This window comes from Patagioenas fasciata, chromosome 2, assembly GCF_037038585.1.
Source record: "Patagioenas fasciata isolate bPatFas1 chromosome 2, bPatFas1.hap1, whole genome shotgun sequence".
NCBI classification, from domain to species: Eukaryota; Metazoa; Chordata; class Aves; order Columbiformes; family Columbidae; genus Patagioenas; species Patagioenas fasciata.
The window spans coordinates 115,483,782-115,499,812 of NC_092521.1; the positions used below are offsets into that span (position 1 = coordinate 115,483,782).

The 16,031-nt window shown below is 38.3% G+C and overlaps 1 protein-coding gene across 1 annotated transcript in view; it reads right to left on the reverse strand.

Moving 5' to 3' along the window:
- Nucleotides 1-4,290: 4,290 nt before the first annotated feature.
- SUSD5 (sushi domain containing 5) overlaps nucleotides 4,291-16,031 on the reverse strand; it is a 43,970-nt gene continuing 32,229 nt past the window's right edge. Inside the window, exon 5 of the mRNA XM_065832181.2 lies at nucleotides 4,291-7,805. Within this exon, the coding sequence (XP_065688253.1) occupies nucleotides 6,523-7,805 (1,283 nt within the window). The 3' untranslated portion in view covers nucleotides 4,291-6,522. The remainder of the gene's footprint in view (nucleotides 7,806-16,031) is intronic.

Sequence of the window (16,031 nt, forward strand, 5' to 3'; positions counted from 1 at the left end):
TCAATCATCGCAAGTCTCCCACATACCAATTTTCTGGTAAGCTTGTGATTCTGTCTTTAAGGCTTCCTTAGCTTATCTCTTTTCATGTTCAGTCATTTCCTCAGCTCTTGGCCTTACAGCTAAAATCCCCTGCTATTGTGTCTTCTCAAGAGGGAATTTCATGATTTACTAAGATGTCTCATTAGCCAATGATGGATTTTTCTTAGGCCTACATTAAGTAAGTCTGATGTCCTTTCCCATTCCATTTAACTTGAGGAGGCAACTCTTGTGGCCTCCTGAAATGGCACCGTGACCCCTTTTTCATTTTGTTCAAATGTCTGTGGATTTTTTCTGGGTTGCTTAATTTCCACTACATATGGTCCCAAGCCAGTTCAATCTTATTAAGTAGTTCTCAAACCCTTGTCCTTTTCTAATGAGAAATAGCTCCTCTTCCAGTTCTTCAGTATTTATTGTGGCTTTTTCCAGCATTCTCAGGTTCTTTTAACTGATTTTTCTTTTGCTGCTGCTATTGTTAGATGCCAACATCTACATGTGACTGCAATAAATTAGTGTCTTTTCTTCCACTTCTCAGATCCTGTCAGCTCTTGTTGGGAGGCTGTGGCAATGTGGTTCTTGCTTCCCTTCTGCCACCCCCAAATCCTTGCAGTTCTGAGTTGTCTGCCTCAGACAATAGCAGTTTCTGCCTGACTTGATGGGATATTTGGATTTTGTCTCCATTTCTTCCTTTTGACAAGGCTTCCAGTATGATGCTCATTCTCAGGAAAGTGTTATTTTGTTGAAGCCACCACATTTGTGTGACTGACTCAACTGCAGCATCAGTGTCATGTGTCTGGTGATCCTGGGCAGACCCTGGACATGAAATTCATATCGACCTCGGTGGTAGTATTGCTTGTTGTGGAGCTGTACAATGACACTTTTTAAATAATTACTCATATTTCTAGTAACAGATCTAGCTATTTGCATAGCTGCTGTTGGTTTCTGACCCTCTGTTGCTGCCCACAATCAAGTCTGCAATAATTCTGAGCATGTCGTTCAGTCACCACTCACAGGTGAATGGTGGGTGAGGTCCATCTTCTGGCAGATGTCTGGCACAAGGGTTTGCACACAGCGCAAATCCTGTGCTCGATCTCTTGTTGCTTGCGGTCCTGCATGCAGAGGAACTGCTTGAAAGCTGAAGGTTAAACCAAGTTACAAATGCTGGTGCACTGAAGGGGATATTTGGTTATGTGAAAAACAAGGTAGCTGACTGGTAGGACAATCTTTTATATCTAAGACTCAAAGCTTGGGCAAGGGAAGAGATTCACAGGTTGGAAACCGGTGTATCTGACAGACTGTGCCAAGTATGTAATCTTTTTGAAATTATATCTGGTCTTACTGATAGTGATTCTTCATGTGTTACTGGCTTCTCACTAATTAATCCTCATAAATAGCAATATTCATTAAATAAGGAAGAAGGGTGGTAGTGATTTTTCTGCTCAAAGTTTGATTCTATTCCCATAGAATAGCATTACAGGCTCTATAATTCTATGTCTCAGCAATTCCAATAGCCAATAAGGTCATCTATGAAAAGCAAATACTTTCAGAGTGATAAGTTCTGGTAAATTCAAGAGGAATTCAGATGTCCTGCTGGGCTCCTTCATTGACCGTAGTGATTCTGCAGGCAGACCTTCATTAGTTCTGTTGACAATGCATAAGCCAAAAGCAAATTCAAATTCCTCTGTTTTCCAGAGCTCTTCTGCTTTGGAATGCTAAAATGTAAACCAAAAAGTTAGGCAGATGCTGTTCTCAGTTTACCTGGAAAGTCTGTCCAATGACTTTTTTGTACTTGCCAGAATAAGTTTGAGCTCGAATTGAAGGTGGGTCTCCTCAAAACAAGCCGTTCCTCTGAAAATCCTGTAGTGTGTCCCACTTTACAAGATTTTTTCTCAATACACTCTTGCAATTAATACCCACCACGGATCTCCACATCCTTTACAGTGAATTACTGGTCTATATTGACGATGAAGGCAGACTTAGAAAATCTTTCACTTTCTAGAGAGTCTTCATGAAAAATGGGTGAAGTAGCATGGAAATTTTACAGCTCTGAAAATGGAGTTGTGATTAGACAAAGATTTGTTGGATTATAAAAGTACAAGTGTTTATTATGGCTGGTACTGAGAATAAACAGTTGCCTGCATATGCCAGCTACTATGGAAATATGTTTTTAAGTTCTAATGTGAGCTGTAAACCAAAGCTACTTCAGTTAAAAAAATTCAATACTTAAACTGTGGGGAGAGGTAGTCAGTGCCAGAGAAAACATTCCCATTTAATAATGTTTGAACATAGAGCTGTGATGCAGTTTGTAGCAAGGCAGTGAGAAAAACCCACAACTAATCCTTCATTGCAGCTGTCTGAACTTTTGGTCGTCTGCCATACTTTAAACAGCGACTTCTTTTTTCTGGTGACTCAAGACTTGAATGACCTAGTGTGGAGAGTTTAAGCTATATACAAAAAAGAAGTTAAGCAAGAAATAGCCAAGTAAGTTGGGTTGCACACCCCAGCAAATCAGGGGTTTGTATCTTAAGTCCTCTTCAGTGCCTAGGAAAAAATATTAAAAGAAATAGCTACCTTTTTATTTATTTATTTTTGGCAAGGAAATATTCAGTGGTTTAGACACCCATCTCTTCTTCCTCACCTCTCTCTCTCTCCTTAGAGCATCAGTGATATATGGAAACTAAATTCTGCAGAGAGTTCTGAATTGTTTGAGTTTATAAATGCTAACCTTTTTTGTAGAAAAAAACATTCTAAGTTTTCTTTGATTATTTTTAACTTTTTCTTCCCTTTGATGTCTCTTTTGGGTAGATCTTTTAAGTGACATGAAGTAACAAATGTGCTTTTCTCCTGCTTAATTCTTTTGCAAGGTAATGGAACTTCCTTACTTTCAAATGGAAACAGCAGTCAGAGGTGTAACTTAATGTGACTGCTAACTTTAAAGAAATAATTGGGGCTTTCTGCCTTTGCCTCATTCTCGCTATGACTTATCTGAAAAGGGATTAAACACTTAAGTATGATCCCAAGCTGGTGGTAACCCTGTAGTTTGACAAGTCTTACAACTATCTAATAATTTTTTGTTATGAGTAATTTTTAAAATGTTCATTCATAGCTACACATTCTGATCTTTCACAGCTACTTGTTATGTTGTATCCTTGCATTATGAGTTATTTGAGATTAAAAAAAACCCCAAACATGTAAATTATTTTCACTGAAGAAAGAAAAATTATCTATTAAATCCCCAAATAATAGCTTTTCAGGTACAGCATGCAATAAGGCGGTACAGCACAATGAACCACATACTGTCATCTAGCTGGCACATGGGAAGATAAGCACAGAAACTGAGGGGATTTCAGCCCAAGAACGTACAGAATACCTGAAATCCATGATCACATTGTTTCCATATAAAGGGAAGCAAACACCTTTTGGTTGCAAGGGCTTGAGCCTCCAAATGCTGCCAGAAGCTTCGATGTTACACCCCACAGCATCACTTCTCAGCCTGCCTGGCAGCAAATTGATACAGATGCTCTGCCACGTGATCTGTGTGAAACGGAGGCCCAGTTAATACACAGTTGTTAATAAAAGAAAGGAGAGAGAAAGAAGATCATATCTCAGCCTTAACACCAGTGAGGTGATTCTGGCCAGGCTGTTGTAAATTGTGGCTTCCCAGAAGAGGATGATACATGACTTTTATCACAGAGCAGCAGATCAATCTCTTAATGACTGGATGTCACCATCACAAAATCACTCCTGATATTTCCCCTTTCCTTTTTTTCTTTCCTAGTTTCAACACACAGCTTCCTCTGTCCACTCTTAATTCCTATACTGAGTAACTCATCCCTTGCTGTATGTTGTCCTTATCATCTTCAGATTTTGTACTTACCGTACTATATTTATTGTTTGCCATTCTTACTGTCTTTGATTAGCCAAGTTTTGCACACAAAAGGGGACCTAATTCAAATGTATCATTCACAGGCTGTTTATCCCCATCTTTCTATTAGTTTTCCCAAACTCTCTGAATCATTCTGGTAAAGTGAAAACCATGAGTACAAACAGATGCTGCTGCAAAAGGAGTTAAATGGTCTTCTGAGTAGAATTGGGCCAGCAGCCTAAGCTAAACTCTTTTCACCTAATTTTTTTAATATCAAAGTGTCTTCTACAAGAATTATCCAGGTGACAGACCTATCTTTTCTCCATAAACATGTAGAAAAAATGGATGATTTGCACAAGAACACACACAGGCACTTGCTTTCCCTTTTTTTGTAACTTCACTTTTATTTAAATACCTCCAAAGCATTATGTTAATGTACATTTTCTTCTGGTTCATGAATAACAAGTGTTTCTGAGTCTCAAATAAGATCCCTGTACAGTTTATGTATGTAATTATATTTTGAGTCTCATTTTCACATGTTCAGTTCCTGAGCAAAATTGTATTGACTTTTCATTTTGAATGATGTTACACAGAACTGTAACATGTCCTTGTACCTTTCAGTGAAACAATAGATTTAATGGATATTCCTGTGTTTATTTTTCAGCATATTTCCATGAGATTACAGACGGTATGTTTTAGTTGAGTTAACAAACACCATGAAGTTGTGTAGTGTGAAATCTGTTGTGTCTTTTTTTTTATTTTACTGCATAAAAAATAGTTTACAACAGAAATTCTAAGTTATTTCATAGTCTAGAATGCAGTAAAAGCATAAAGTCATGCATATGTCAGAGGACACAATATTTACAGATCTGTACAATTTCTGTCCTTCTTTATTTACTGTAGCTCTTGCCAGGCTATTAGATTCAACTCTTACCACTCTGAGGTCAAATTCTCCAAAATAATGTACAGACATCATCTAACAATGCTTTGTTTTCCTTACCAGCTCTGAGATTGATGGCTGTATGGATGACGGACACAGTTCTGCACTCCACTTCATAAAGTCTGCCTTCCATGGAGTTAGAGATGGTTACCTCTGTGACTCAAGGCAGAACATGAGAATGGGGTGAACTCCACCTGGTCACCTTTTCTTACTCCAGTATTTTCATGTGTTGAACTACTGGTGTATTTTGGCTAAGGCTATATAATAGAGTGGCAGATGAATTTATTTCTGACCTGCAGATTATTCACAGTTGCCAGTCTTTCTCCTATTCATTCAGAAAGGTAAGGAATAGTGTTTCATACTCAATGCACCAGAACTATTTTAAGGGATTCTAGAAAACATCTTCCCCACTCTCTCTCTTTTGTTTCAAAATCATTTGAAATGGAACATGCAGTTGGAAAAGCCTCTGTTTTTACACGGACATCCAGTCTACAAGCCAAGTATTTGCATTTTATCAACTGGATGCAATTTCTCTTTCCCAGGATTGCTTTATCTTTAAAACCACAATAAAAAGCACTGAAAATGGATACCCATCTCCCATACCCAGTGTTCACCCCAGACACCCTCCAGCTGCTGATGAAAGAGCAGAATGGTGACAATCAGTCCTTCTACAGAGTTCGTATGGCAGAAATTTTATATACATGGCTTCAGTTGCCAGTGGTACCACTGGCTGTCAGTTAAAATTCAGTATCTTGGTCAGTTCGTATCGTGTCCAGAAAAGCAACTGACTTCAGATAGCGTTCCCCTGGAAAGTGCTTCATCCCTGTCTGGCTCTGTAACAGGAGGCTATTCATCATAACACCCCAAATCAAAGGTGCTCTGACTCCTCTCCTGCTGAGACTCCAAGAAAAATGGCACTTACAGTATTCTCTGAATTCCAGGGAGACACAGTGATTTCTATAAAAAGATTAGTATAAGAATGGCACTTCTTCACTAAGGCTAAAAGAACACCTTCCAGAAAAATAGCATAATGATTCAACATTTGTGGCTGGTTAAATTCACAACGTTGAAGAAAAGTACCTTAGTAATCATTGCAATAGTGTCCATTAAAGTATGGTAGTAAATAGTTTTTCTTTTTAAGACACATCAGGTAATAATTTGTTACGATGGTTTATTCTGACCGGCTTAGGCAGGTTCTAAAAAAGGAACAAACACCAAATGTGTGGTTGTTCCAAAAACATCCTTCTCCCCTCCTTCCTTCCTTCCTTCCTTCCTTCTTTCCTTCTTCCACTGAGAATAGACCGAGAAGGCCTGACCAGCCCTGCCACTACATTATAACCAGGTAACACAGAAATTAATCAATTAATTTATTATTAATATGAGCAAAATTTAAAAGCGGAACAAATTGTAGATGTACTACCAAGCATGTTGTGTCCTGCTGATGTCTCCAAAAGACCTTTGTGGTAAAAACATACAGATTCTTTAGTTCTGAAAGGTCAAATATGCTAAACTGTGATTTCAAAAGGATGAAATCTTTTCTGTCTTCTATGTTCTTTTAGCATTCTCTTTTTCTTCTGCCTTCTGCACTGCTGGATTTTCGCATCCATGAGTCACATGATCCTTCTAGCATCAATATGTTTTTTTTACTGATTTCCAGCATCTCTACCAAAAAGATCCCTGGTTAGACTTTCTGCATTTCAATGTGCTGGTGGTGGTAGTGGTGGTAGCAGTGATGTCTGGGTTGACACCTTCCATTTAGTTTATAGACAGAATTTTTCTGCTGCCTTTTTTTGAAAAACCACACAGCCAGGACAGCTGCAACCACTAACAAGCAGAGAAGAATCACAATTACTGCTATGATAGCACCTTTACTTGACTTGGGACAATCCTCTCCCTCACATGGCTCAGAAGTGGGGATGGGCTTTTCTCCAAGGCCCTGAGTGAGATTTTCTTGCTCAGCTAATTCCTGGGATGACGTGTCAGTAATGACATCTGGAGCTGGTGCAGTGGTTGCTACTTGTGCTGGATAGGCAGTTGTTTCTTTTGGTTCTGCATATGGAGTGTGATCTGAGGGACTGACCATCACAGGGGTTTCTGACATGGATGTTTTTAAGCTGGTTACGTCAAACAGCATCATCGTACTGGTCTCCTGAGTCAGAGTCTCTGGAGATGTAGTTAGGTGGTCCCATGTGGCATCGTCATAACTTCTACTCATGCTGAAGTTCTCTAGAACACTCACTGATGTAAGTGGTACCAGTATCTCTTTCACCCCTTCATCACCTGTCCTCGTTGTTGCTGCCACGATCTGTGTTAAACCTTCCTCTGGGGCTGGGCTACCATTGCCTGATTTTCTTACTTCAACATGATTTGGTTGGTCAGTTGTGAGAACAACGTCATCTTCTGTTCCCATTGATCCATCAACTTTATCCCCCTCCTCTTCCTCATCCTCTACCACTTCTTGTGTTACTGGATAGCCATCTAACCATGACTCATCAGTAATGGCAACTGCATCTATCTCTGCTTTTGTATCATTAGTTGTGAGAATGGGTCCAATGGGGAAATCCTCACTGTCATAAAACATTTTGGCAGCAGGTTCATCATAGGCTGTCTTCACTCCAATGTGGTTATCGCCTTCAGAAAACTGTGCTTTAGTGGAATCATCTGCATCTTTCTCTGATTCCGGCTCACTGAAAGCTTCTGATGGAAACCAGAACAAGTTTTTTTGGCTTAGGAGTGACACGGGGGACTCAGTTGGCGCCCTGCTTCCTTTTTCAGAAGTGTCTGTCTCCTGAGTAACAACTTTGGTACTTCCAGTTCCTCCTTCCTCTGAACTTTTACTGAAGGAAAGATGTTCTTGCTCCTGCTCAATTTCCTCTTTGCCATTGACATGTTCATTCTCAACAACAGGTATCGATCTGTCATCAGGAAAGTTATCTTCATAGTCAATGTGTGCCTCAGTTTCATCTAGAAAAGTTACAAAAAAAAAAAAGCCAACATTTACTATCTCCAGGAAAGCTCATTTGTTACAAGAAGCCAAGAAGAAAAGTGCAATGAGGATAGACTTTTGGACAGTATTTTCTGTTCCATGTTATTGTTTATTTGAAAAGGGGATGGTCCACCAGGGTCTGATAGTCAATACCAAGTTTAAAAAAAGATCAGGGTGGGTGTTGATGCTAATCGGTAATAGCATCTTTTTCCAGATCTAAAAATGTATATAAGTAATGTACTGTCTGCAGTTATAGAACTTCCTTCAATTGCTTATTGTTTTCTCAAACCTTCACTCTCCTTAACATGATTATTTTTGCCAGACTTGAGGAAATTTTCATCATATTCAAGCAAGAAATGGATGTGGAATGGAATATAAAGCAGAAAGTAATTAATTTCTAATTGTACTGTTAAAAAAAAAGAAAAAAATTACAAGTTTTACAACTTCAGTCCTGTTGTGCCAGGTATGTTGAAGGATTATATTCAGCGCCTTATGTTCAATATTTTATTATTAGATTACTTTTCTTCAATGACCTTGATGTTGCGATGATACAGCACCTGGAACCAGGTGAACTGAATGGTATTTCTCGTTCCAGCTCTTCAGAGCTGCCTGAAGAAGACCCCTCCCACCAAAGCTGACACTGAGTTCTGCTCATCTTCTTCTGAAGAAAGCAAGATGCACCCTTGATGGCAAGGAGAGAAAACTATCTCCAACACTTAAAGCCTAACACCTAAGTATCAAGATAATACTGTCTGTAAACAACTCTCAGGCATCCAGTTTTAAGAAACAAGATGTTAACAAAAAGAAAAGAGAAAAAAAAAAAAACCAACCAAGCAACCAAACCAGCAAAAAAGTAACTGATTACAATAAAGGGGCGTATTCATCACAAAGTTCTAACTTGATTTAGAAATACTGCCCATGCCTACAACCTACCACTGATAACAAAATAGATTTGACTCAAAGCATGAAATTATATGTTTGAATTTGAACAAAATAGTGCACTGTAATTTATATTTCTTCCACTCTTATAAAACCTTAGCTGAATGAAAAATTTTCCAAACTAGACAGGGTGGTTGATTTTCAGCTCACACAAGTTTTACTCCATAGAAAGTTGATGTAATTGCTGAGATTTATGCTGGCATTAAAAGTCCTAGAAAATCATGCCTTGGGATATGGAAAATAAAACAAACTGAATCATGGTGAGAATTTTTCTTTTTAAGAGAGTGTTTAGTCTTTTGTGAAGACAGTGAAGCAATAGACCTGGCATGACATGGGAAAGAACAAATTAATAGGAGAAGCTGTGTTACAAATGAATGCATTTGTAAAACCTTATCTTTTTTTGCCTTTTTACACTCCACCAAATTTGAATCACATTTTCATCTGGAGCCCACCTCAGTTTCTGAATGAGTCACATTCTCCTTGGAGACTGCTTCCCAGACTCCTGGCAGAGCCATATTTGGTCTACTCTTAAGAAAGATTAGAAATATTGTCAAACCAGTCTGACCAAACACACTTAGTGGTGATACAGCTCACACCAACCTACTGTTTGCCAGAACAACTTAAGCCAGCTGCCAGAACAGAATGAGTATTAGCAAAAGGTATTTTTCTTGGAATAGTGTCTGGGTCCACCATAATCCAAAGCAGTTATGCTGAGGAAACCAAAATGTGCGACATAGCCTGCAGAGAGTTAATATCCATGTGAAAGCTCTAATGCTGGAGAATTTGTTATTCTCAGCAGGTCTTCTCACCTCACAGCAAGGGCGTAGGGTGAGACCTGCACACGATACAATAGCACCAACACGGACCTCACTCCCTCATCTGCTTGTGTAATCCTCTAGATCCTCTCCATCCTCTACAAAGCAGGAAAAAACTTCTGTTTGGTGCAAAGGTGACTTAAACAGGGGAATCCAGGTCTCAGAGTGAAAAGCTTCCTGGTAGGAGTCTCAGATTTCTAAGTCATCCTAAAACATTTTCCAACAGTATTTCAGACTTTCACTAATGACTGGAGGGTACCTCTGCATATAAAAGAATTTTAGCAACATATTTATGAAGCTCTGTGCGGCACTGGCCATTGCTATGTACCACTTATAATAGCCATCAAATCAAATCTCACTTTGTCCCTTGTCTCACTTCCACTTAAGAATTTTTCTACCTGTCTCTCTCTTTACATGGAAAAGGTTCCTTAAGCCATTTTGTCCACTTACCATCCAGACTCCTGCTACAGTTTGATATATGACATGACTGCTTCACTGAAGTCCAATGTCTCTGAGGACAGCCCATAGATGTTTATTGGATATATATGAACTGGAACATAATGTAATGTAAGAACCCACCATTCACCAAATGTGGTGGTCATTATTTTCTTTTTTGAGATGAATCATCACACCAGTCTGTCTTGACCTGTATTCCTCCTGTACCTCTATTTTTGCCATTCATTTACTTTTCAGACTACAGTAATCCAGCTGAGGGTGAGACATTGATTTTTACGTTATGGTGTTCTTGTGCACCCGTGAATGAAAATTACAGTCATATGCTCGTATTGTTTCCTCCAGACCTATTATTGGGTTAGCAGTATGAATGAGCAGCTAGTATTCGTCTTATTGACCAGTATGGTTCATTGGTGAATGCTTAACAACAGTATCAATACGCTTTCTATAGAATTTGAAGCCCTTCCCCATTAGTGCCTCTCTTGCTGTGTACTTTCAGACCTTGAGAAGAAAGTCTTGTGGAGGCACATCAGAAAAGGGCATGTGCTCCCAGGAAATACAAGTCCTCAGTCTATCAGAACATGTTAAGAGCTTTTTGAACCATCAATCAAGTCTCCATCAAACCTGCTGTCTTTGAGCCCAATCCTGCACATATAGAAATGAATTGGTGCTTTCTTAATGTTCAGCTGAGGAAAGAAAAAGCCCATTGTCGCCTAAAGAGAGCCTGAGATTGGAGCTCATTATGCGCTGCTCGTCATCGCACAAGGGAGTCTTGTTCCTTCCAACAATCAGATTGTGGCCCAAATTGTAAAGCTACTGTAATGTATTTTCATATGCAATCTCCCATATTTGTATAGTTTATAGCAAAGACTATCAACATAACTAATGTTAGCTTATGAGATGCCAGAATGAAAGCAACTATTGAGCTGTCTAACCATCAAAGGAAATACAGACCCCATTACTCTGAAGCTTTGATTTATATGGTCCTGAACTGACTTACAAAGTAATAATACTCTATTCTTTCTTCTGGGCCTCAGACCTTCAAATGGGGCTTGGACTTAGTATTTAGTGAGTTTGTGTTACCATGACAATCTTTTAAGTCAGCGGTGAGCTTGATTTTCCAGGAACAGATTGCACAACTTTTGCACTTCTTTTTGCTCACCTCCTCAGTACTTTCTTGAGCTTTCCAGCTCCCTGAATTTTAGTCTTGATTCTGAAGAGCAACAACTAAAGTAGCTTCAGCTCCACCTCTTATCCAAATAGTTGTAACCTTTATTTATACACATTTTTAAAACAGTTAGCAATTGATTTAACAGTGGTTGCATCTTCCTATCCAGGCAGGTCTGGTTTTAAGAAGAGCCAGCACTGAGATTAATTAGTCCAAGACCAAAATCTTTCTGTATTTGGTCATTGTTACATCTTACCCCTACCCTTCTCTGGCAGACTCAAGGATTTTTGACTCAAGAGTTTTGATTCACTGTCTGAGGGATTACTGAGGCTGAAATGAACATTTTACAGCAGCAGATGCTGAAATGGAATATTACCAAAGATATGAAGCTCAATTAAAAGGTAAAACCCTTTTAATTTAGCCTTGTCCTATCTGGGAAGCATCCAGTCCTAAAAACCTTTCATCTTCTTCAACTTTTGATCCTAATGAGAAAACAGTGACCAAACATAGAGACAGACAAAAACAAAGAGCCTGGTTTTCCACACTCTAGGATCAGTTTAATTTTTCTTCTAGATAGCATATTGGCATCTGAGTTCTATTTTGAGTGTTGCTATTTTGGACAACCATAAACTGCACTGCATATTTTGTGGATGTATTTTGGAGTACAGGAAATTGAAACTTGATTCTATGTAGACCGTCATCAAAAAACATTTCTACTGTATAAAAACACCTTTATTCTAAGAATCTCAAAGTAGTTACAGCAAACATTAGCAAGCCAGCATCTGTCTTTAACGGTGGGAAGGAAAAGAGCATGTAGGCCAATTTGCCTAAGATCAATCAGATTTGTGAACTACAGCATCTCAAAGAATCATCTGTTTACTTGGGTCAGGCACACGAACACACCTCTCAAATCAACCAGAGTATGCTAGACAAATTTGTGTTGCCTTTTGTCTTTTGTAACAACTACAAGGAGGACGATTTTTATTGTAGCAGAAAGCCTGCTAATATAAATAAATAACCCATCATAATTTTTAAAAATAATTTGATTTGGCAGAATCAGTTCATGCCAGATCAATACTTTACATTAACCTAATACAACTGTGCAGTGACAGATACGAAAAGAGAACCAAAGTTTGTCATGACAATGGTTATGACAGGCCATGGACATATTTTGTTGCTGTCTGTCACAACTCTCCCTTTGCACTCTCAGAAGGAAAATAAATAGATAAATAAATAAATCATTCCCAAATAAGATCAAAAGCCAGAGACTTTTTGCTTTACTCTACTGATTAAAAACCTAAAGGAAACTAATTAAATTGTGTTGGCTAGTCATGTAGTCATGCTTACAGATTGCATGAATGTGAATGAATACTGTTCTTGAAAATTCAGAAAGCAATGTTTGAAGTAATGAGAATAGCTGAACCAGGCGAAAAGACTGGGAGCTGAAGATAAAGCTTTCAGAAGTGGTCAAAGTCAGCCAAATCCTCCTTACACTGAAATCAGAAGTATGGTCCTCAGCGTGAAAAAGTTAGACCAGCTCTGAACACATTTGACAAGTATCCAAGTGTTGACACTGGAGATTTTCCTTACATGTGCAGAAGATATGACCTCTCCTACCACAAGTTTATAGTTGGAAAAACCCAAAGCAGCCAAGGGAAAAGGATAAATATATTACAATCTTCTCAGCCAGTTTTAGGGCAGAGATGTGACATGATTTCCCAGCCACCTAATCTGCCTTCTCTTTGAGGAGAAAACTCTTGAGGACGCAGCCGTATGCAGCCCTGACTCCTTCACTGCAATGTCAGTATTAATGCTTCTGATATTGAACCTATGGTTCATTTCAGGAAAAAGTAGATGTCATTTAGCAACAGTCACTTCAGTCTCTTTGCCTCCAGGACAGCCACAGTGTGGCACGTATGCATCTGCTTCCAGACCTTACTACAATGCCAATTTTGAGGATATATTTTGTAAAACAAATGTGTTCTCTCCACAGAAACAGAAAAAATAATAAACTAAAAAAAAAAAAAAAAAAAAAAAAAAAAAAAAAAAATTCCTGTGCTCTGCTTAAGGTTGCTTTGTTGGGTTGAATATCCCTGTGTTTCCAGTTAGAACACAGTGTCTTTTCATGATGAGAAATTGCAGGAAACACTAGCTATACTGAGCCACTGTTTTTCTTCAAAAGCATCTTGATTAAAAATTACAGTCTATTACCTGGTTTGCTCAATGTACATTAGAGGCAGTTGTAATGTACTCTTTTCTTAATTTCCAACATACTTTACTGTGTCCATAATCTGCTTAATATAACCCTGAAATTACTTTGTTCAGTTATGCCCGTAGCCAAGTTTTGCCACATATGTTGCATTATATGTGTATTGATGCATAATATATTTTTAATGTAATTTATGAATTTGCCAACTGTATGGTTGTGCACTTACATCCTGGGTGCCAGAGTGGACTGTTATCTCTTCCAACCAGATCAAAAGAGAGAGGAAAGATGATCATAAAGCTACTTCAAAAAACATTTAAGCGCTATAATTAGACATTGTTATGATGACAGTTCTTTGACTCTGTACTTGCTCTGGGTGAGCAGCTGGGAATGTAAAGCAGGCCCAATGCTTTTACACAAACAAGAGAAAAACCCAATTATTGCTGTTAACTTGATGTTCTGCTTGAACAGCTGAGCATTATAATGTGGCAGTTAACAAGTGTTCAGTAATACACAGCTGTAACATCTGCAAATCTCAGAAGGCTTCATGAAGCTGGATAAACGTCATCACTCTTTCATGGATGAGGTGGAGTAAGCAGCAGAGAGGAGTATACTGACTTGCCCCTAGTCTCAGAAATAGTACAAGATGTAGCAACAGGTCTTACATCTTTTAATCCTCTGACCAGAGTTTTGTCCTTGTGGTCCAGTTGCGTTGGTATAAGAGAATTGGGGTGACTTCACACTTCCAGTCGCTCACCCAGCACAGATGCAGAACAAGGGAACCGTATCATCTTACCAGCTTCTAAACATAGCACTTAAATGTTCATTGAAGTGGCTTCACAACCATCTTTCCTCTGCTGTCAGTCAGTTAGGACAGCAATGGCTCACTCTGCCAACAGGGACATAAATTCTCCATGAAGTCCCATCATTAACCTTCATGATAGGGAAGTTACTCTTTGCCTTAAAGCACTTAAAAAGCAATATATGTGCTGACTTCTGGAGTACTTAATTAATAATTATTCTTCTCTGTCCTATGATCCCAAAATATCTGTCAACTGTAAATCAGGTTTCTTTTAATTAATTTCCATTTTCTTGTCCTTTATCACTGAATTCTTACTTTTTTAAAAAAATGAACCCTAGAATTGTACATTTCAGTCTTCCTATAAAGCCTCCTTTCTTAAAGAATTGTGATCATGAGGATTGGATACATAATTATTAATTGAACACATACTGTATTTTCTATCCCAGGTGCTTGGGGTGTTTGAAAAACAATAGTCAAAGGAAGCCCCTCAGCATGGAGTCTACATTTAAATCATTTAAAAATCATAATCCACAATATTACATCTGCTCCAAAGTTCCAGTGTTGATGTTTGTGATTTTACAGCCACACTTTCCTATTTCTTTTAAAAATATTTTTCTCTCCCCTGCGGCTGTGTGAAAGGCTCAGGCAAAAGAGGGGAAATAGACTATTTATCCAGGGAAAACAGTGAAACACACACAACCTAAACAGCCTGATTCTTTCCCTTCCTTACTTTGATGTAATACAGTTTTATTTCTATGTGTGATAAAGTTATCTTTTTCAGTAACCTCCGTGAAGGAAAAATAAGTGTCAATCTGGTGCAGATTATGGAAGATTCAGACCTACTGGATTATCAGATGTAGATACTCTTTTTTTCCTTCTCTCCCTCCAAGCTCCTCCTCCACTCCCTCCAGCATTTCATTTAATCATCTGAACTGCTGTTTGTAAAAACAATTCTAGAAGCTGAAATGCTTCAGAAAGATGCTGAATTTTTTTTTAATCTCTATCCTATTTGGATGGTTTTGATGGTTCCCTGGTGCACAGATATGACCCATTTCTACTAAGAACAAATTTGACCTTTCCTCATGATTATCCACTGCCTGGTGGTATATATTCCTGAGTAAAAATAACTCCTTGCAAGCCCCTGGGCACTGAGGAATATATAGATTCTGAAATGGATATGCTAACTCCAGCCCATATAGAAAGCTTGGCTACACAACAGCTGCTCATTTCGTTGCTTAAAATTTATCTGTTTTGCCAGAAATATCATCTTAAAGGTGTGATATCCCTCCAGAAAAAATAGTAATATACTCTGATGACTTTTCTTAAATATGGGGAAAATGGTGAGCTTTATGGATTGAGCATGGTAACATAAGAAAGAGAATGAGAAAGCACATCTGAAATCATGGTACGATTTAGCTCAAGGGAAAAGTTAAAAGTTTGTTGCAGAATCTAACAAACATATAAAGGTGGATTTTCTTGAAGGTTTAAATTAAGGACATGCCATTATTATAATTTTTCAGAGCTTTTACATTATGTTTCCATTTGTTGTTGTTTGTTAGTTTGTTTTAAATAAAAACCTGATTATTTGAGTCAAGTTATTTGGTAAGAAAATTCACTTTCATTCCTTTTAATGGAGTATATATCTGGGTAGCTACTGTTGCATTTGTAGACAAAAATCCTGAAAGCATAGTACAAGATAAAAACCATATGGCTTTTTATTGGGGCAAATTAAAAAATAATACACTCTTTTCAAACTTTCCTATCTCACTGCTTAGCTCTAACCCAAACTGTGCTTCTGTCATTCTGTCACAGACTTCTTTC